Source organism: Aythya ferina (assembly GCF_964211825.1).
Source record: "Aythya ferina genome assembly, chromosome: 10".
NCBI classification, from domain to species: Eukaryota; Metazoa; Chordata; class Aves; order Anseriformes; family Anatidae; genus Aythya; species Aythya ferina.
In genome coordinates, this window is record NC_140306.1 from 5,072,378 (window position 1) to 5,095,178 (window position 22,801).

The 22,801-nt window shown below is 49.9% G+C and overlaps 1 protein-coding gene across 5 annotated transcripts in view; it reads right to left on the bottom strand.

The window, feature by feature from the left end:
• Positions 1-17,507, bottom strand: part of MITF (melanocyte inducing transcription factor) — a 96,271-nt gene extending 78,764 nt beyond the window's left edge. For 3 of the 5 annotated variants that reach the window (XM_084530884.1, XM_084530883.1, XM_084530881.1), the window contains exon 1: positions 17,268-17,498. In XM_084530884.1, the coding sequence (XP_084387010.1) occupies positions 17,268-17,371 (104 nt within the window). In that variant the 5' untranslated portion in view covers positions 17,372-17,498. Of the gene's footprint in view, positions 1-241; positions 264-17,267 lie in introns of those variants that run through there. The other 2 variants (XM_084530882.1, XM_084530885.1) reach the window with 2 other exon arrangements.
• Positions 17,508-22,801: the final 5,294 nt, after the last annotated feature.

Sequence of the window (22,801 nt, forward strand, 5' to 3'; positions counted from 1 at the left end):
AAACAGGGAGGGATCTGCAGCGCACAGGGGTCAGACCCTTGCAAACCACCCCCCCCAGGAGCACCACTTCACCACGGAGGACCTCCTGGAGCAGCCTCCTCTCCTGGGAGTGGGACTCCGAGGTGGAAACCACATGATCCAAATGGACTGGGGGCAACTTTAAACGTAAAGGCTGCTGAGAAAGAGACCTAGGAATTGGAGATCTAGGAATTGGAGAGGCAGAAAGGCAGCTGTCAGGTACCTGCACAGGATGCTGATGGGTGTTTTGACGGGAGCAAGGCAGCCGATGAGCTAGGGTCCTTCCTGTCGCCCTGGCAGCACAGCCTCAATGTTTCCTCCTGCAGTCAGCTCTTTCTCCTGCCTTATTCTGTGCAGATGTGCTGCAAAGAAGCCTGCCTCCTCGCTCCGTGCTCCCATTGCAGCCAGGCAGCAGCACCCGATGCTGGGCCCGGCGTAGGGCTCCCAAGTGTTACAGGGGAATAAATCACAACATGCAAAACAAAGCTGTTTATAGAGGACTTTGTTGTTGGAGCTTCCCAGATACACTGCTGGAAAAAGAACATCACATTGCATAATAATTTCCCTGACGTGTGCCAACTACAGAAGAATCTTCTTGAACCAGGGCAGCCCTGAAGTACCCCGTACCGAAGCCTGGGGTATACATATGAAGCTACTGGGGAGAAACAAGGTTTATATCCTGATTAATTGTTCTGGATGAAAATATGGGCTCTGACATAATGTAACAGCTATTTTGGCACAACTTTTGAGGAGCATGAGTAAGCAGCCTCTCCTAATTGATGTGCAGATCCTGGAGTGGGTAGTAACTGCATAATAGCTTCATGTTGTCTTCTGAAAGCTAACACAGATGTGAACCCTGTTAAACTAGTCCGCAGTCACCAGCACTGGCTACACGCTGAGAGAATTTAATCCTGTTGCATCCATTACCTACATTTGCTGCCTCCCATGGAAAATGAAACTGTCCCCTATGGAAAATTAATTAACACAGGATGGCTCGGCCATTACAGCTGCAATCAGTGCAAGGGATTCCGGGTCTGGATGGTGGCAGGAGGACAAAAACACCTTGGTTTACCAGGAGGACAAAAACACCTTGGTTTACCAGCAGCTGAGCAGCAAGAGCAGCCACGTGTGCTGTCAGATCACAGCAAACATGTGCTGAGACACCTTAGCTTAGCCTGTGGTTAAAGATGTTTGTGTTAACATGCATTACATCATATTTGCCATGAAGCAGGACTTTGCACATAGATAACTAGCGCAGTATAGCTGACATCAGTAAATTATTACACGGAATTAACTAAGCTATGCATGAGCTGTAAGATGATTAGCTCGGTGAATCAGTGTATTTGGGATGCGATTCCTAAAGAACAAGCACAAAGCTCGAGAGGAAAGCCCTGTCAGGTTACGAGAGTGCTGGCATTACTCCTCAAGAGATTCAGTACATTAAAAATCAATCATAAGAAGTCAAACTGAACTCGTTCCTTTCACTGAAAGCAAGCACGACACACGCCACACTTCCTACTGGAACACTGGTTTCAAGACAGCGAAGTTCAGCCACATACAATCCAGCCACAGGCCAGCCACCATACCATCACAAATCCCTCCTGCCTTGTTTTTTATAGGATGAGCAGTATGATTTACGTCCCACCTAACTCAACATAATCGCAGGCTGCTGTGGAGCAGGAGCCCTACGCTCCCATGCTCTTCGTCCTCAACCCTCTGGGTTGGGTCTTCCCACTGTGACCACAGCACAAGTCAGTGCTCTACGCTGAAGGGATTTCATTTTTCTTTAGAGCATGTGGGGACCTTTCCCAGTGAATCAGGGAAAGGTGCTGTAACTGGTAACTCCTTCAGCAGGGCAGGAGCAGGACCGTGCCTCGAGGCAGCCGCCGCAGGACGTTAGGTGCAGCCCCAACCACACCCGTGGTGCACAGTCCTGCTGGCGGTCAGGAGATGAACTTTTACCCCAAATTACTGCTTGGAAGTAAAGAAGGTAAATAACAGATAACAAGATGTTGTTTTTTTTTCCTCTCCTTAAATCACTCAAATGTTAAAAAAGACAAAGGCTTGGGTCCCCCATACCTGTGCTATACAGGAGCTGGCTGGAGGAACGCTGAGCCTCCAGCGTCTCTACCTCTGAAATCCAGCGGAGTACACAACAGCAAAGACTACACGACTACATGTGGACAGTACTGCTTTGCAAATGCCTTTGTGTCCATGTTCTGAACTGGCACTCTCACGTAGCCCTATACCCAGTTTAAAAAAGATGCCCAAGCAGCACTTTGTGCACACAGTGTTCACGAGGAGCAGGGAAAACCTGCTTCTGATCCCTGTGGCCACCCAAAACCTCTGGGCAGCAGGAACTAGTGCAGTTTCCCAGGGTATTTGGAGCCTGTACCTTCTATTCAGAGGCACCTGAAGCAGCAGCACCCATCGGGGAAGCTCTGCACAAGGCCGTTTTGCTCCGTTGTGTGTTAGGGCTGCAGCCTGAGCACGGTGCTGGCAGCAGCAGCCGCCTGCTGTCAGTGCCTGCTCTCCCAGCTTCTCTCCACCGCATCCCACATACGTGCCAATAGCATGATGGAAGTGCTGGGGCCCAAGAAAACGAGTCAGCCTGGACAAATCAAGATGTTATCAGTGCAGTCCTGGAAAGCACAGGGCCGTGGGACTTACCGCACATCCAGCAGAGCACGGGCCAGCTCTCGCTCTGAATCTTTCTGGGGAAAATTCAAACTGCCTGCCTTGGAGAGAAGCAGCAGCAGGCAGCTCTCCTCCAACAGTGGGGCTACTTAACAGCCCTTAGCCAGGAGAGTTGGGTGCATGCAACAAGAGAAATCCCAACCCCATTACTAAATCCCCATTTAATTCAGAGCACTCCCCAACTACCCAAACGCAGAGGTGAAGCAGCGCCTTCAAGACACTTCTCATTGAGACCTTGGCATCTTGCACAGCCCCCTCTCAACTGCACATAATCCAATTTCTGCACTATCCTGTTTCAATTTCTCGCTCCTGAACATCTTTCATGTTTTAATTCACATGACATGAGATTTGCTGCACCGAACGAGCACCTTTTGAACTCCCGAATAAAATGGAGGTTAATTACTAAACCAGATTTTTAAGCGAGAGCAAAACTCTATTAACGCCTAGAGCAATGCTAAAGCTGACAACTTAATTGAAGTGCAGCCCCGCGGAGTTAAACTGCCCCGGCAGCTCCACTCCAGCAGCAGCTCTCGTGGTGCAAACAGCCTCCTGGGATCCCACGCTGCCCCAGATCCCACTGGTTTACCTGATTTGTTCTGCCTGCCAGGGGTTTTCTCCAGCAGGTCCCCGAGCCACCCGAAGGAGCAGAGCGAGGCCTGGAGGAACTGCAGAAACCCCAGGAGCCTGTGGCCACAGGAATGGTGCACTCGTGCCTATGCATTAATGCATCCAGGCATTCCCCAGCACTCAGCCTTGCTGCAGCCGTGTCGCTGCCTCCTGACACTTCAGACAGCCGAGCCCAGGTCCCACCAGCCCTGTTTGCTCCCAGACCCCGCAGCAAAACGCTGCGGTGGGGCTCGGGGCTGGCCTCGTGAGCAGGCGCCCCAAGCTCCGCCATGCCGCCTCTCAGCTGCCTTGTGCCCAGCACCAGGGCAGGCCCACGAGAGCCACGGGGCAAAACGAGCTCTGGCTGCACAGCTGGAGGCAAAAAACCTGCCTACACACGGCATTAATGTCCTGCCTGAGGCTGCCTACAGCTAAGCCTCACAGCACCCCTGGGAGCGCAGGTATCGCTGCGGTCTGTCTACCACCCGAAGCCACCCTCGTTCACACGAGAAAAGGCCAAAACAGCCACAGAAACACCAACATCTCCTCTATAAACTTCACATCAGAAGGATGGGTGCCTGCACTGGGCCTCAGGTTTCCCTGGAGCTTCTGGTGGCACAAGGGCACTGAGCCTCTCCCCCAGAAAGCACTGCCCGGGGAAAACACCCGTAACTTTCTGCCCATTTCTCAATAGTTTCTGGAAATGCAGAAGGAACAAAAAGCGGAGCAGTAAACACGGTTTATTTTCCATGCTTGATGTTCTGCCACTGCCAGTCCACTGCAGTTACCAAAACATGTCAGAGCTTGACAACGGGGAGGAACGAGCAGTGCCCCTGAGAGCACCCAGAGGAGGCCGTGCCGCCAGCTCCCGCTCACTGCCACGTCTAACGCCAGCACACCGAGCAGGACTGTGGTGGCACAGCACAGCACCGGGCTCTTACTTGCTGCTGGCAGCCTCCTGAAAGATTTGCACTCCACTGCTGCACCTCTTTTACCCTGGAAGGCACCTCTGAAGTACTCCAATACATTTTTCTTTTTCAATGAAGGACATTCTCTAATATCTCCTGCTTGGTGGTCCTTGGAGCTGCCAAAAGAAATTGGCAGAGCACCAAAACGCAGCCCTAGAAACCTGCACGTTGCATCCAGTGCAGGAGCAGTGCTGAGCAAAGCTCAGGTACCCAATTCCACGTGGGATTTGCCAAGTGTAGGTTGCACACTCTCCTCATGAGCACAGAAGCTGTTACACAGAGGCCCCGTGTGTGCAGCACGCTGGGAACAGATTCTAGATTTATCTCCTTGGCGTGTAACGGCCAAAGTTCACGTTTACTATTTTCCCAGCAATTTTGACTTCAGCGTATGAATTCACAACAGACAAGTCAGTGCTGGCGCATCAAAGAACTGGAATATTTTAGTCAACAGCCCCGTGGAATTATTACCCATGCTAAGCAGCTCCGATAACATCGCCGGTGGTGAACGTTTGTCAGCTGCTTTGCAGCACACCACCCAGGCACCGTGTAGCACCCCTCATCTCTGCATCAAAGCTGAAACACTCACTAAATGGAGCACCACGTCGTAGGGGGCTTTGCAGCTTGGCCACAAGGAAGAACAACACAGGGAAATCTGGTCTGTGCCAAACAAGGTTGAATTGAAGCAGGGAAGAAAGCCTGGCAGCCTCCGAGGCGAGGCAGACAAGGGCGATGAGGCCTCAATGATTGTGTACAGCCACTGGGAAAAAAAGTGCGAGAACTCCTGGAAATAAGCCTGCTGTAAATTTTCAGAACCCTTCCACTAGGCCCGATACGAGACTCGCAGTGGATAGCTCTGATGCAGAAAGCCCCAGCCAGACACAGCTCCTTCGCCAGAGCTGCACAAGAACTCGCTGTCACCACAGCAAGTGTGCAGGGAACCCTTTTAATGGCTTAGGCACATGCAAACCTGACTACTTTGCTCTCAAATGCCTACAATTTTCCAGTGCTGAGAACATCACCTCTTTCCTTCATCTCACTCAAAGTAAAATACAATAAGATGAGCCAACAGCATCAGGACATCAGGAACTAAACGGGCAGTTAACACTTGGGGAAAAGAGTCCCACTGATAGTGCTCTTCCTGTGTTAAGGAGCCTGCACCTAAGTTTAGACAGCTCTGTATCGCTTGTCAAAGTCAATGCATTTACCTTTTCCTAGTGGGATTTTATTTTTTTTTTAACCTTCTCTTTCCTAAGTAGTATTTCACTGGAAGTGTAATGTATTAAAGTCAGTGTCAGGCTCCGAGGCACACCAGATTTAACAGCCTGCCATGTGCTGAACACTCTTCTTCCAGTCCACCAGCATGTTTAAGCTATTTGGTGAAACTTCGGCACAAAGCCTTCAGCAGCATGGCTCTCACTCCTAGGGTTTGCTGGGTCAGGGACAGCATTGCCTGCTGCTGTCACCACCGGGCTGCAACAGGCTTAAACCCACGCGTGCAGAACCGACTGCCTCCTGTAGGATTCTGAAATCAAGAATACATTGAAGTGTTTTGCTGAACTGCAGTGTAATCAAGGAAAGACTTGAAGCATAGGCTTTAGCATGTGTTTAAGTAATTTCTCCTTCAAAGAAGCGCAGACACAAGCCCTGAATGTCTTCCTTAACTTGCAACACCCACCGCACAGAGGATTCAAAGCGCACGAGAGAAAAAAAAGCTTACAGTGGGCATTTGCTCAGGGAGAATGCTTTTGAGAGAGACTGTACATCACTTAATGTTTTGTTTACTTTTAGGATTCCAAACAAGCTCAAATTGCTTCAAAAATTCCAGGTCATAAACCATCACTTACTGAACTCCCTGAATTTTAACTCAAATTCTCATCTTAATCAAACAAGACGGCAAGAAACAGAAAAGAGCCTGTTACCACAAACTTAGATAAAATCTGGTTAAATTATCCAGATGGTTTTCATTCCACAGAAAATACTAAACCAGCAGTTTGCAGAGCATAGCATTCTCCAAATGCACAAAATACAGAGAAAACAATGCACAAGTGGAAAGTGCAAACGCTGAGCCAGTTACATTTTTGTTCCAGCAGAAATGCAACGCGGTCAGTACAATCTTGCAGCTCTACAGCACCCATCCTTCTGCTACAAAGGGTGCTCTGCCATCTGCAAAAGTTCCTAGTGACGTGCCCACAGTTCCTAATTTCACTGCTTATTTTTCCCATGCTGTACAGAGAAGGGAGGAATTGCATTTCCATCGCAGAGTCCCCAAATCCAAGCATTCCTCATAGCCCTGCGTGAAGCCAGACAGCACCCACTGGATGTCTTCTGTTCTCGGGATGAGTCTGCACGCCAGAAGCCAGATTTAGTCTATCAGAAGCCCTTAAATACAGGGAAGACTGCCTTGGAATAAACAGTGGTTACAGCATTTTAAGAGCTGTGAAAGTCCTTGCCACAACAAGGTAAATAAACCCACTGAAAAAAAGACAACGAGGACAGATCCTGCAATTTGCTGCACTGTTATTTTATAAACCTGGTATTCCTTGGTGCAAAGGGGTTACGTTATGGATGGGAAACACGCATCAGGTAATTGTATGAATGACAGCACCTGCAATGACTCAAACCCATCACAGCAGAATCAGAAAACTGACCAGAAAGATCAGCACCAGCCGAGCCATGGAGAAAAGCTCTGTCCCACGGAGATCCTGCACCTCAGCACAACTCCTGCAAGCTCCTTCGTTAGAAAAGCGAAGTGAGAGGTAATTAAGTCTCCTCCACAAAAGACAACTCCTTCGGCAAGACAGCAATTAGTGCCTGCTCCAAGGCACCTCTCCCGAAGCACAGGAGCTGTGAAGGCAGGGTGGCTCGCCACAGCTGACAGCTTTGGGGAAGGCTGAAAGGGTGCAGGGAACCCCTCCGGGGCCTTGCAGACATCCTGCAGCAGGCAGCAGCAGGCCCCTGCGGCCAGCGCCGTCTCTCTGCACCCTGACATCTCTGCCCACAGCAGCGCTGAGCTGCAGGGCAGCTCCGGTACTCCTCACATCCACCTTCTTCACCAACATACACCCTTCAGAGAGGCTTTCTGAACACCATTTGCCTTAAAATCCTTGCCCCCCTGCAGCAGTGCCTGGTTCCCATAATGCTACAGATGCTTTGTGTCCCTCCAGCTGCCCGTGCCACAGATGTCCCCGCCGCTCAGGTGCCACGCAGCTCCCTGCATTTCACGCTGTGACCCCAATTGCAGGAATTTGGACAAGTGCCTCTGAGAAACAGATGGAGCTGAAAAGGATCTAATTTGCGAGAGTGTCCTCCCTGCTTCCTGGTAGAGCCGTCTCACTACGGAAAAATTATCTTCTGGAGCAGGATGAGAAAACTCCAGATGAACGCTCACCCCCTTGTGCTACCAGGCCACTCCTGCCCCTGACAGTTCAAGGAATATTACACAAGGCAAAATGAAGTAGCTCCTGCAGGAGAGACACCTCAGAAAGCCCATGGTTTATTGGTTTGGACACTTCCAAAGGGTGGTGGACACTTTCAACCCCGTATTTTGGGTCAGACAGAGATAAGAATGGAACCCAAATGGGAGCAGGGAGATGCTGCACCAGTTGCTCTTCCCCAGAGCAGAACTGTCCGACACCAAGAAAGGTTTAGCAGCAGCTCCCCTGGAACAAACTAACAAGTCTTCAAGGGACAGCATTAAACACAACCAGCTTTGGTGCCCACAGTACATAGCCTTCTGCCCCTCGCTGGCTGCCTCAGGCAATATTCAGGAGCCTTTGGGCAGCCCCATCTCATGGGACACGTCCCTGCCCGCAGCAGGGGGCTGGGCTGGATGACCTCTAAAGGTCCCTTCCAACCCAAACCATTCTCTACAGCCACACCTTCCCCCTGCGCTCTGTGAGGAACCTAGACACCTACCTCACTTTTTTAATTTTTCCCCCCTTTCCTTAATTCCACTAGGCAGCAGAAGACACAAGAATGAGGTGATGCAACGCCAAACCAAAGCTCCCCTTCTGAATATAGCCCTAGGTGCCCAACAGGATGTGACAGGTGGACAAGCAGGCGAGCAGAACAGGAGGATGAGGTCACAAAATAAGCAGTTGCAGAGTATACTATTAATCTTAAATTCCAAACCCATTATGCACCAGGCTAACAAACAAAGGAGCAGCTTAACAGATTTACAGGCTGCCTTCTCAAAGGGCGGAATAATTATTTATCAGATAGCCAGCCTCGTCTTACAACAGCAATAAATAAAGAAGTAATCCCCACAACTCTTAACTATGGCCATGTCTCCGCCAGGCAGACCGACATCTGGGACGTGCCTCTGGCTGGGCTGAGCTTGGGTAAGACTGTAAATATTTGGTACAAATAAAATAAAGCTTGCTAGATGGAGCAGAAGCCCAGACACGGTAGTTAATGGCATCCCAGGGGACCCACAGCACGGGCCCCGCACTGCCCTGTGCTCATCTCGGCCCAGCTTCAAGCGAGCAGCCCAGAGCTGGATTTTGCCTTTGGTTTTCTGTGAGGTTCCCTCCCCTCCTGTATGCTGACAGACCCCAGTATCATTCTGGTTTCACCCTCTGAGGTTGTAGCTGTTATTTATTTAGGGTGAAGTCCACCAACACCATAAGGAAGGGTTTGTTTTGTCCCTTCACCCTCTGTGTTCCTGGTTTGGCTCCACAACTGCGTATTATCAGGCAGGGCCACATTTTGGAAATGCTTTTCCTGGGTAAGTCTAGTTGTATAATACACACTCCCCTTCTTGATTTAGAGAAATCTCAAAGAACCTCGAAAAGAAACAGCAAACGTGCATACAGCAGGCTTAGCCAGGCTCTCCCAAGCCTTTCAGTGATTCCCTTTCATCTCCTCAGCACTCCCACAGCCTCCCAGCCTGGAGCTCCAGGAGCACAGCCCCCTCGTGCCCGTACTCCTCACCTCACGCCATCTGGCAGCTTCCACAGCCTGCTCCCATCTTCTCGCCCTGCCACAGCTCACGGTTGATTCAGCTCCATCCCAAATCCTCTAGCTGTCTCTTTCTCCTCCAGAAAGTCTCAGTGATTCCTATTTTGTGTGTGTGTTTACATGTCAGGACAGGATGGCTGGGAGTAAGCTTAGTAAAGGTCGTTAATCATTCCTTTCTCCCTTCTCTGCAGCATCCTTCATTCAGGACATTCCAGTGGTTCCCACTTCTCGTTGCTCCTCTGGTTTCCCTGATCCCCGAGCCCCTGCCCTGCCAGGTTTCTGCCCTCCATGGGGCAGTTTGTGTTGTGACGTAGGGTGCAGAGAAGCAGCGGTGTCCCCGCATCCCAGCCACACTTCGAAGCCACGTTAGGCATCTTTCATTGGCCTAACGCTTGGAGACACAGCAAACTTGGCAAGCTCCCAGCGTCGAAAATATCTCAGAGCTGATTAACGTCTTCCCATACACCCAAAACACTAATTTTCCCCATGTAGAATCCTTTTCTCTCCAAATTTATCCCAAGTAAATTCTTTCATTTAACAACAGGCCAAAGCAGGCAGCTAATTTTCGCATCCACACCAGCAAAGCCTGTCGGTGTGGCGTTTGCAGACAAACCCTGCAGCTCACGTTGCTGTCCTGTCTCTCCTCTTTCTTCCCTCTGTGCAGCCGGTCCCACAGCACGGCCTCAGAAGGCCAGACCTCCCAGCACACTCCACATGAGCCACACAAACCCACTGATGCACAGCAGCCACTAAAAGCGGCAGATTTAGACAGATCTTGGTTCATTTTGTAACAAAATAGAGCCGGTACGTACCTGTGGGACTAGATCAGGGTTTTTTGGGAAGTGTTTACGAAGGATGACTGCAGTTCTTCCAGGAGATTGCCACATGGTCTCCAACACGACTGTTTTCCTTAGCTGAAATATCCCCATGTAATAGCGACTGCAGGATCAGCCCCCAGCTGCCTGAAGCTGAGCCTCTCACAGCCCAGGTAAGAGGAGAAAAACCCAGACATGGCTTCTGAATGCTCTTTTCTCCGAGTAACACAGCACTCACAAAACCAACTCCATGTGCCTGTAGATAGACATCTCCTCAAATTGTAGGAGAACAATCTTCATGGGAACGGATTTAAAAAAAAAAAAAACTTGTTTACTGCTAAAGGCTGCTAATTACAATATTAAAATACGAGCCCGAACCCTGCATTAAACTCGCATTCTGTTTTACATAGCAGCACACGTAACAATCATCACAGCGAGCAGCTCTGCTGGCTCACGCTGGAAGCTGTAATTATATCTGGCTGCGACACATTTTTGCCCTTCAACCTGCCAGTCCAGTCCACACAGCAGCTGCTAGCAGCAGGTCAGGGCGGGGGGAACCGACAGGATTTCTACAGAGCCACTTACCACCGAGGGAAAAGGGATAAACCGCCAGCCCCCGGCGTGCACGTCCAGCAGAAAGCTGCTAACACAAACGTTGCAGCAGCCCTTGCAGCAGGGATGCTACCAGAAAAACCAAGCATGATCCCAACATGTTGTTAGGGGTTAAAGGACCAGCTAGCAGTTGCATTCAAAGCCTTCCTTATCGATTTTCACTATTCTTTGACTTGCACCTGCGCTACTACACCCTCCCAGAAGAAAATTCTCTTTGAATTTCCTATTTTCTGGTGCAGCCCAGCAACATCAGTAACTAGGGCCCATGTTCTTGAAATTCTGGTCAAGGATACCAGGACAGAGTGTTTTCAAAAGGCACCTGAAGACTTTTAGTGCCCATGCACCGCAGGCAGACCCTTGGCACGTCCAGCTGCACCCAACAGCTCCCTGGAAGGCAGGCTGTGGGTCTGCAGGCAGCACTGCACTGCTTGGATCCCCCAGCTACACATCTCAACCTCGATGCTCAAGCCAGCATCAGCTTCCAACAGCTGTTGCAGATGTTATTACGAAGACAGACCAACGTGCCTTTTCCCATGCTGTTTTTCCTCAGTATGAAAGGAAGTGTGAAATGCTACGCAAAGCAGTAGTTGTCCTGTTACTGTTTGGCTGCTGGCAAGTTCAGGGTTGATGTGATAGCGATGCAGTAGTTAACTGTACAGCAAAATCTGCCACGCTGGGCTGCTTAATCACATTCCCTTTGTTCCAGCAAAAGTTATATGAAAAGAGTGAATTTTATCAAAGCAAAATATTACAGTAACGCCTTTCAAAAACTTTTAGAATCTAAAATAGAAAGAGACAGACAATAATGGCCAGGAGCCCGACCAGCTTAATGAAAGTTGGACTCTCATTTTGTTCTCAGAACTGAAATGGCAGACTGTGCTCTGAAGACAATTAGCAGCCGACATGCAATTTCAATTTTTAGCAGAAAAGTAAACAGAAAATTACTCCCACTTCATATTTTTTTTTTTTTTTTTTTTTTTAAGTCTTAAAGTATCTTACCCTGGAAAGCGAACAAAGAAACAGGAGGACAGCACAGCTGAGGTCTGCGCAGGTTCCTCCTGCACCCTCATTTTCAAACAGCTGTACAGATTTCTTCCTGTTAAACTTCTAATCATAGGGCATGGTGAAAGGCAACATTTCTTCATTAAATAATGCTTCCAAAAGTCTCTTTCTCTCTCGTTTCCCAATCCTCTTCTAGATTGTAACCCAACAGTACAGCAGGAATTAGTCAGTCTGCCAGACACAGTGCTGGAAGAGGCCTCTGAGACTACCACTGAGTGAGAAATAAAAACATACACAGCACACAATAAGCTCACAATGATTTTGTGATGACAACTACAAGGTTCACAGCACCCTAAGAAGTTCTGGTCCAGAAGCTTGTGAAAGTACCTCCGCTACAAGTGGGAAAATGAGCAGCAACAGAGGCAGCTCTGCTATCATCAGGCCTGCACCAGTTCACATCCAGCCAGCTAAGAGATCATTACGGAAAAATATATTGATTTGAGTTAAAACCTGCTTCCTGTAACTCAGCCTCAGTCAGCTCGGGAAGCTTCCTGCTCCCCGAAAAGCCACGATTTATTTCACGTGCAATGTGTGTGCTTACACACAGCTACTGCAGCCCCATAAAAAGCAGGTGAATGGGTACGATAAAAGGTGCAAAGTCGGTGAGGCAGATCCGTCTCCAAATGCCTGCGCACTGTACAATTACCTTGGCAGCTAAACACAAATCTCCTGAGAAAAGCAGGCTAGGGAAGCAAAAAGGTAAATCAAAACAAACGCCAAACAGAACTCCACAGGCTGGTTTTGTTGCCATGCTAAATAGCAAAGGCCTACTGCAAATATGAGAGGAGTTTCTCAAAGAGAAAAGGTCACAAGAACCTTTCACAAGGAAAAACGCTGTTACAAGGCTTGGTACCAGCTCCTGATACAAAAGAAATACAGAGACAGTAAGTTGCACAAACCCAGTATGTTTATACAACAGCCACTCAATTACAGCCTTTCCTCTTACATCTGTTTTCAAAAATAATAAAAAAAAAAATACAAAAACGTGTGGCTCGGTTTCCTTCTGGTGAAGTTGAGTTTGAGGTGCAGAACAAACACGGGATTATTGACTCACTCACAAAAACGTTACCGATGAAATTTCAGAGCCAAACTTTGGCCTCAGCTCTCCTCCCACTGCCTTCAGCTCAGCCTTCACCATCGACTCCAGCCAGTCCTGGCCTACGGAGCACTGTGCACACAGACAGCGTTACCTTTTACTTTAAAATATGTCATGTTCCTCGTAACAGACGGAAAAATTTTTCAGGAACTTTTTAAGTCTGTTCCTCCAAGATCCACTTTTATTTTTTTAAGCACGCTGAGACGCGGTTCCTGGATGCAGGCACATGTGACCTGTTCTAAATAAAGGATATTTTCCACTTCTTGCACAACTGGAACAGATATAAGCAGTAGCTTGAACAAACTGCATTGCAGAACCCAACCAGAATATAAAACACTTGAACAAGATCCATAAATAGCAGTAGTATGAAAAGCCTACCTCCAGTACAGCACAAACTCAACGCCGAGAAGCCTAATGCAATCAAGTTCCAATTTAATCACACCGCAAAGTTCATTTACAGAATTAAATTTGATCATCTGCAGACTAAGGCAGATGTCCTGTTTGGCTCTGGAGCTAAGTGCACATCTCAAAAATGTGTGCCTCTGGGTAAATCAGTGTTTCCTCCACAACGCTGTGCATCAGAAGGGAAGTTTTGACTAAACCTAGTTCTCACTGTTCAGTGCAGCACCAGAAGAGAGGAGGGGAAGGCTCTGCAGAAGATCCTAACTGGACAGAAACGAGGTACTCACTGACAAGTCAAGTACAGAACTGTTATACCAGGAAGGATTTGGACACCTGGAATGAGGAGAACATGACAAACGCCACATCTCAACATCACTGCTCAGAAAGAATAAGGTTCCCCCAGAACTATCGTGCAACTTCAAAGCACTTCCCAATCATTCTTTCCACTAAAAATGCCCCCAGTAACTGGATCGTTCAGGTGCTTTTTAATGGGTCTGAATATAAATAAGGTGGAAAAAGGCAATAAAAAATAGCACAAACAGTAATTTAACTGCAGGTACATGATTTCACATACAGCAAGGCAATAAATTGCAGCTAACAATTATCATCTGGCACTTATGAGGACACACACACACGGCATAGGATCAGAAGCTAGAGAAAAGCATGTAAATCTAGGTGGGGTTTTTTTTGCACATCTGGGCTAGTTTCAATCACCCTGTGCTTTGGTTCAATATATTTCACACTGAGCATCTTGGGGGGTTACGCTGTGCCTTCAGGGTCCTTCCCCTGCATTCGCTGAAAGGGAAGTGTACAGAACAGGGCAGGAGCTGGGTCAATAGCTGCAAACTGCACATAGTACAATAAATAGGGTAAGGTAAACACTACAGCAACCGAGACTAGGGCAGCAGCAGACCGAAGCCCTTTTCTTCCAGGTACCAGTTTGATACCCAAAACACAGCTTTAATAATTCAAATGGTTTAAAGAACCCACGTTAGTATGACAGACGGAACTTATGCCCGGTGTTCTGGTGACTGTGCAGACACCACATCTGTGTTTCCTTCTGGTAATAACTGCTTATTTTCTTCAGCTGATTGTTTGAAAATAAAACTCCACCCACTTCATGGTGCACTGTTTGCACCAAAAAGAGAAATCGTATTTACATCTTGTTCGTTCCACAAGCACGTATGTATTTAAGAGCATGCACTTATAAATTAAGGCTATCGGCTTCAAAATGTGGCAGCAGAGGAATGAAGTATGAATGTGAGGAAAGGAATAAAAAAACATCCCATTGCCTTACTGGCTAGGGATATAATCCAGTTTCCTCCCACAGTGAAAAGGGACTCTGGAGAAACCAGAGCAACCAAAACATTTTCTCAGTTTTCAAAGACGTTCAACCACAGCAAATTCCAGAGAACCCTGAAACGTATCTAGCACTTGGTACAAGAAGCCCAGTTCTTGTGAGTCGGAGGGGTTTAGGAAATACGGCTGGAAACGATGCATCTTCACCCAGCATGTTCTCTTCATCCCTTGTGATTAAAGCTTTTTGCTGGGCCTACATTTTCCCTTGGCCTCTAGCTGTCGGTTGTGGCTTGGCCTAACTTCGTACAGTATTTACAGCAAAAAGCTTTTATTATTGGACCCCTTGCGGCTTTGGATTGCAGACTCGAATTATGAAATACGGATGGAGTAACTGTGAGGGCACACCAAAGAGGAGGAAAATTTAGCTGGATGACATGTTCAAAGCCCAGCAATTTGGGAGGAAGCAAATAGGAGACTTCTACCTGAAAGAGGGGCAGCCTGGGCTGTTAAACTGGGCGATAAAGAAGTTTCTTCTAGGGTCAGAGCCACCGGTGCTCTTGCATATTTCTGACCTGGGGGCTTTTTCCATCTACTCGCTATGAGTAAGCTGAAGATGCTTCTCACTTCTTACGGTTAAAAGCCATCAGAGAAAGCCCTGAATGTTGCTAGGAAATCAGCAGCTCCCACCAGGGACAAGAGCAGATTGCTATTTAGGCTCCTCTCCTACCACCAGTGACTGCTCTGCCTGCTCCCCAGGCACTTTTCCAGAGCCAGACTGTGGAGCAGACCAGAGGAAAGCAACTTGCATGGCCATGGCCCCACCGTTACACCGCTGGAACCCGGTGCTGCTCTGTGGCGGGGCAATTACTCCTGATTTACATCCGCGAGGGAAAGCGGCGTGGCCACGCTGGACACCGCCATCGGTCGGACAGGTTTGGGGCCTGAGCCACGCCGAGGGCCTGCAGACGTCCCCACAGATTGGGATCTGCATGTCACGAAGCAAACAGGTTTGTGAGCAGCTTCTGCCACCAGCTATCGCCAAGTTCCATCAGTCTGGCTCCGGGGATGGGTTTATAGGGACCTACCGTGGCCTCTAGGTCCTTTGCTCCTGCAGCTCCCACGAGGTCAGGAAGACCCCTGGGATGCCACGAGGTGACAGACAGACGTCACTCCAGTGCTTCATTACAGAGTACATCTATTTGCTTCCCGGCAGAAGTGAGCAGTGCAGGGCTGCGTTCAGGCCCCAAAGCATCAAGTCACAGGAATTAAAAGCAGCTGGAACACAGAATCCCCAAATCACAGAACCCCATCTGCATGAGAGAACAGCAGTCAGGGCTCAGGTCACATAAAGACCTGGTACCTGTGCTCCCTGCCCGCACCACCTCAAGGAGAAGCCAGCCTGCAGATCACAGAGGAGATGAGTACACTGGAACAAGCCTTGCACACCAGTTAGAACCTGTGGCCTGCACAAACCAGGCTATGTTACAGCTGTGCAAGGTACCAGCGACCTGCAGGACTGCCACACACCACTGACCACATGGACACCGGCCCCCAGGCTGTCCCACCTGCCTCCACCCCACCTGGAACCACTGCCAGCGAGTCCACCTCCTCCACACTCCTCTCCCTCCTCACATTACCCTGTTTTCTACCCCTCTGCCAGGGTAACAGCAGCCTCCCTGCACAGCCTGGGAGGGCAGAGGAGTTGTGCAGCTCCGAGGGGCAGCCCGGTGCACCCTGGCCGCCTGCCACCCTGCTCCCACTGCCACACGTGCCACCCCTTGGTGACACCGCAGGCTCAACCGCGGGGCTGCCATGAAGACAGGCTGTGGGAGACAGCACTCACAAGCCCTTGCGACAGGGACAGCATTTGTAACACCCTGTACTACACGGCCTTCGACGTGTCTTCAGCACTTGGAGCGTGCTCAAAAATTCATCTATTTACTCCGAAGTCTCTCTGACAGGCGGCACAACCTCGGCCGGTTCCAGCACCCTTTTTTTTTTTTTTTTTTTTTCCCCAACTTTGCCATTTACCTCCCCATTCATTTCCCAGCTCCACGCACGGCCGCATTGTTGGGAGCCAGCAGCCGTGACCCCGCGGGCGGGCTGCCAGCGGCCGGGCTCAGCAGCCCCGCATCGCAGCCAGGGCCTCGCGCTCGGTGCCTGCGACAGCGGCGGCGAAATGGAGGGCTGGCTGCGGGCACAGGGGGCCGAGGAAGAGGAGGAGGAGGAAGAGCAGACCTCTAAGGGGGAGCTCTCATAGCAATTTTCCCCATGGCAGCAGGGTGAGGGGCTCTCCTACTGCACATCCCTGTTATAGTGATGGGGGTGGGTACCGCAAGGAAGAGTGACCCGCACGGATTTATTTCCCTTTAAAAATAAAGGTATTAACGCAACGCAATGGATACGAATAAAGCGTGGATTTGGGGTTCAAATCAGGCACTTTGGGAAGCAGCTGCCGAGCCTGAAGTTTCCGATCCCGGCTCTCGCAGCCAGAACCGGGAGGTGGGGGGGGGGCACGGGGACCCCATTGCCGGGCAGCGGGGTGGGAGGGGGGGGGCCCGGCGGTGCCTTCCTCCTCCTCCTCCTCCTCCTCCTCCCGGCCCCGCCGCCCGTGCCCTTTACATAACGCCGGGCCCGCCCCTGCCATGGCGGCGGGCAGCTTTCCTCCGGGACCGGGGATGGGACCGGGATTAGGACCGGGACCGGGATCGGGGCTGGGGGTCGCTCACCCACCTGCTCTTGAGCGGCTGGCTCTTCAGCTCGTAGTACGTCTTGGGCTCCTCGTGGAACTCCTCGCCCACCTCGAAGTCCGGCACGATCCCCGACTCCGCCTGCATCGTCGCCGAGGCTGGGGAGAGGAGAAGCGAGGCGAGGAGGAGAAGCCGGGAGGGAGGCAGGCAGGGAGGTGACCGCGGCTCCGCTCCGTGCCCAGCGGCTCCGCTCCGCTCCGCTCCGAGCCGCCCCTGCCCGTCCCGTCCCGTCCCCGTCCCCGCCCCCGGGGCCGCCCCCGCTGTCACCGGCAGCGCCCCCCCCCGGTGTGATGTCACCGCGTGACGTCACGGCACTGGGCCCGCCCGTGACGTCACGCCCCCTCAGAGGACAAGATGTCGGGCGGAGAGCCCCGCAGGGGTGCAAATCCCCTCCCAGAGCTGCCCCTCAGCTTCTTTCCAGCTTTGCGTGCTTATCAAGGAGCAGGCAGCTGATGAGATTTAATGAATGGGATTAATTAAATATCAGGGAGGCGGCCGGGCCTCAGGCGGGTGCAGCAGGGGGGTTAAAGCAGTGCCTTGCCCCCCCAAGGTGGGCTGCAGGAGGGGGGAGCTGTGAGCAGCCCACCTGTAAACGAGCACAAGTCCAAGTCCCTGGGGTTTTAGGGCCGCCAGCCCCAACGCCACCACCCCCTCACAGCTCACACCCCACCACAACAGCCCCAAGGACCCCCCAGGCCCCCTGCAACGCCAGTTTGGGTGAAATAACGCCAAGGAGGAATTGTGGCGTGAGGTCCCGGATTATTCCGCAGCTGCCAAACTGCACGCAGCGCCTTCACAGCAGGAGCAGCTCACTGAATCAGAAGCTGCGACTTGGATGAGGCCCTGGAGAATGTTCTTTTGAGCCCACGTTGGCAGATGGCTGGGAGAGCTCCCCGGAGCGGTGGGCTTGCTAGCACTGCTTTGGGGAAAAAAAAAGAAAAAAAGAAAAAAAAAAGGGCAACCAACAAGCAAACAGTTAAAAACAACTTAGATAAAATCCGCTGCCAAGCTGCATTTACAGCCTGAGCGGCTGCAGCTCTGCGAGCTAGGTGGTGTTTGTGATGAGCTGCCTTCAGGAGTGGGGACATGGTATGCAGGACTCATCTGGCTGAAACGGCTTTTAGTCTGTGTCTCAGGTGTAAAAACGATACGTTCTCTTCTGCTGTTCCAAACGTACGGCTTCTGAGCTCTCAGCTCGTTTTTAATTATAGCACCAGTTCTAAAGACCCAGTATGCAAATATCTGTCCTCGGCAATGACGCTCCTCTTGAGATGTTGCTGCTTCAGTAGCGCTGGCGTGCACAGCTCGCGGGAGGGAGGAAGCTGGGTTTCTTTCCTTCAGCCTGTGACGCTCAGAGTTATGTCTTTCATCCCTTTTCAGTGCCAATGCAAAGTTTGTGTTTGGTCTTCAGATAGGGGCGATTTCTCGTTGCGCTTCACTAATTGGGACCTTCACACTGCCCTGCTGAGTCATACGAGGCTTTCTTCTCACCATAATAGATGTCAGTTGAGTTTATAATTTTTTTAGAGTTTGTCTTTCAGACTCAAGGAACAATACTTCACTGTGCCTAAGCAGGATATTAACACATAAGCATGCCCCAAAACAAACATGATGCTTAAAGGTGAATCTGTAAAGCCAATATTGCCGTTAGATTGCCGTAAAAATAAAGGAAATTAAACTCAAAATACATATTAGGTGAAATTGAAGATGAAATGGCTATTGTTGTCACGAGGTTTAGATTTCTGCCCTGCTTTCTAAAGAGGTAGATTTCTGCACAGCTACATTGACTGTTTTTCAGTCATGGATGTCAAAGTGCTTTAGGGAAGCAGGGCTCCAGGGAAATGATTACCGCATTAGCAAAGTGAAAAACAAAACACAGAAAGGTCATTTGTCAATCATCAAATTGGTGGCACAACTTGAACTTTATTCCAGCGTGTGCATTATGGACATAACCCTACTGAGACTCTTACCACGTAGGATTTCTGTGGCATTGTCACTCCACTAAGGCCGACGACTTACAAGCAAGTCCAAAGCGCTCCGTGCTTTGTAAAGGCAGGTTTCAGCGCGGGACAGTCCCACAACCAGAGGGAGGGAGCCCTGCGAACACACAGCTTGGTTTCCTGGTCACCTGAAACTGGCCTTGCTTCCAAGAATGATTTAATATAAATTATAGACAGAATAAAACAAACAAATGCATCGGTATCTTGAAGATAATGCTCCATTTGCCCACATTTTTATTCCCTCCTCTTTTTTTTTTTTTTTTTTTTTTCCCAAATGGAATTGGATATTCATGTCTCTTCTTCACCCAAAGCATCGTGAGGCCCCCCAAAAGCCAAGAGTTGCTTTGGATGCACCAGCTCCTGCAGCTCCCCAGTGCCGTGCTGACACACGCTGTTGGGCCAGCACCGTTCAGCTGCTTTTTCATCCGATGTGTCTTAAAATATGTGTTCAGTTTCTTAGGCTAACTCTCCTTTTCAGACTGAAATCTCATCAAGTTTGCGTAAAGAAGAGAGGCTCAGGAGGCTGAAGGACTTTGTGCAGCTCCTGAGGAGAGCGGCTTATCAGGAGTCACAGCTGTTCCTCACTCTAAACCAATGTTTCCTGCGATTTTAGCAACGATTTTCAAGATATGGTGGGGTGACAAATTTAACATGCAGCTAGCATGTTGGGCAGAGCTGCCTTTTTTTTTTTTTTCTTCCCCAAGACGACTCTTTGCAACTCCCTCATTTGTGGTATCTTCACTTACAGTGCCCACAGTTTGTGTTTTTCTTCTTCTGGCCTACAGGTGCCATTTAACATGGTCCTCCTGTCAGTAATGTTACTCGGACCACAGTTCTGCGATCTCTGGTGACATCAAGGAGTAGCAACGTTATTCAATACCTCCATAAGTAGGCAAAACAATTGCCGCCCGACCCAGCAGAGCTCCCAGCTTGAAAGAACTTCCCCACAGCAACTACTTGTGCATTCATTTCAAGCAAAAAGGAAGCAGTCAATGCTGCTATTCAGGAAAGTAAACAGGCATGTGACAATTTTGAAGAAAGTTCCCAGACCTTTGCATTCATACTCGGTATTATACGCTGTGAAATCCAGGATGAGAACACCATTTACCCCAGCAGGCTGCCACAAAAGCTGTTATCACTCTTTATCTCCATACTAGGCAGCAGACTTTTTAAAAATTATTTATGCATATTGAGTACAGAAAGTTGGCATTTAAGTGAGATCTTCCAGCACCCATGGGAGATGACGTGCGGTCATGTAAAATGAAAATCTCTGTCCCACCTCTTTGCCCAGCCAGTTGCAAATATTGCCAGTCAAAATCTCCCCTCCCCAGTACCTCATCTAAATTGTTTCACTCTTCCAGGTCAGATCGAGCAGAGCGCCTCTTTCCGTGTTCATTGTCACCCAACCTCATTCCCCATCCCTTTTGCTCCTACCCAGACACATCCATTTCCTCGCACCCTCCCCAGTCTGTCAGCCCTTCTCCCTCCCCATCCCATCCCTTTGCCCACCCCGATGTGTTCCCCCTAGCTCAGCCCTCAGCTCCCTCCACCTCCCAGCGACTCCCCAGCATGCTGAATCACAGTTTCTGCCGTCTCTAAATTCAGTTTGAGCTTTGTCTCTCATACGGTTCAACTTCCTTCCTGCTTTCAAATCAAGCAGTTTCCTTCTCCCCACTCCCTGCACCCAGGAAAATAGACCCACCAAGCTCCTCTCCATTTAGGTGCCCGTGTCTGGCCCCAGATCATGCTCTGAAACACCCAGCAGCTTTTTGGTGAAATGGTGGGGAAATCCTGCTCCCATTTCGGACAGAAAACCTCCACAAAGGGCTCAAACCTGCAGAAATTTAACTGCTGTGCATATAAAATTTTTCAGGCTTTTACGACTGGGCCTGACTGCCACAAGAAAGCACCCGGCACCTCTCTGACGTATGTGAACAACAGCAGGGACATGCAGCGCGGTAATTCCGCTCGGTTAGTTTGCATGCAGGGCTTGCTGGGCGGCCAGAAGCAGGCAGATGCTTTGAGGGGATCCAGAGGTGATTCTGAGAGAGAGCACCCCACGCCTGGGCAGCACAGCCCCGCTCGCTGCAGCCTACCCACACAAGATGTGGCCACTTCTAAAAAATTCCCTGCGAGATTTGCATCTGCTTCTCTTACAAAAAAGTTTCTGGGTCTCAAATTGAGAACGGGGCCCCCTCGTTCTGTGAATACCCCGGGAGAAAGAAGCAGAAGTCATATTTTAAAATAGGGTTTCTAAGACCATTTCATCAGCTTGGAACGAAGTCCGAAACACCGTGGGTCCCAGGGTGGTTTTTATCAGCAGACCTGAAGGTGATTAATCCCGCAGCCGGGCTCCTGGATGAATTCTGTTCCTTTAACAAATCACGCACTCATTCCTAGTCCTTTCTTCCCTCATCTCTGCCATATTTTTTTCTGACAGCAGAGTTCAAGGGGGAACTAGACAATCTCCTTGTTTTGATTTTCACGCGTTCCTCTTTCTGGGCGCTATCTCATGACCCTGGTTAGCAACAGCGGCGGTGGCGCAAACAGAGGCTGCAATCGCAATGTCATCCTGACTCTGCTTTAGGAAAAAGTAAAAAGCCTAGGCTGGAGATTAAGTCATTGCCCCTGGTTCTTCCTTTGCAGGCCAGCTTTTATGCTTTCCGCATTGAAGGCCGAGCTTGTTGCTCGGGGAGATGCTCGCAGGTGCACGCAGCTGGCGTTGGGGCGCACCGCTGCCGCCGGGCAGGGACACACTGACCAGGAGGAAACTGAGCTTCCCGTCACACAAAAGCTGTGTTCTCCTAAGCTATCGTGACTCTAAGAACTGCCACCTTGAGAAAAATAAATCCGAAACGGAGAACGAGGGCTGGCAGCGATGTACATGTGATCAACTCCCCCTGAGCACCACAGGGTTCTTCGCCCAGAGGGAAATAATTTGGGGATTTCTTCTTGAAGACCACTGCAGGAGGGCACACAAACACCCTGGGCTTTGGCTGGCTCTGGGAGAGGAACAGCCACAGCTCTGGACCCTGACAGCTCTCTGACACAGCCACAGATAATGGGAACAAGCCTTTAAAACTCAGTAAGTCAAAGGAATAAAGTCTGTGAGGGCAACCTGATTTGGCTAGCGCAGCATTACAAACCCGGTTAATTAAACCCGTGCAAAGGCCACAGCAGCTGTAGATAAACCAGGTTAAACTCTCACTTACACTGATTTCATGTAATTTGGTACTGTATCAGAGCTAGTTAAACTGATCACAGAGTGAAATGGTTTCAATAAGTTTGCCCCAAGTACTGTCGCTGGTTCAACTACACTGCTTCAAAACCGGGAAAGAGCTGTGCGTCCTGCCAAATTTTCCCTGTTGTGCTTAAACCAGCACAGCCTGTAGGGACGTGTGAGGAGCTGCTTTCAACGAGGAGCAAAGTGCATCGAGAAAAGAGGACTTGGCCCAGCAACGCTGGTCTCAGGCGCCTTATTCTTAGCTCTCCTGAGAAGCTGTCACCTTAACGTCAA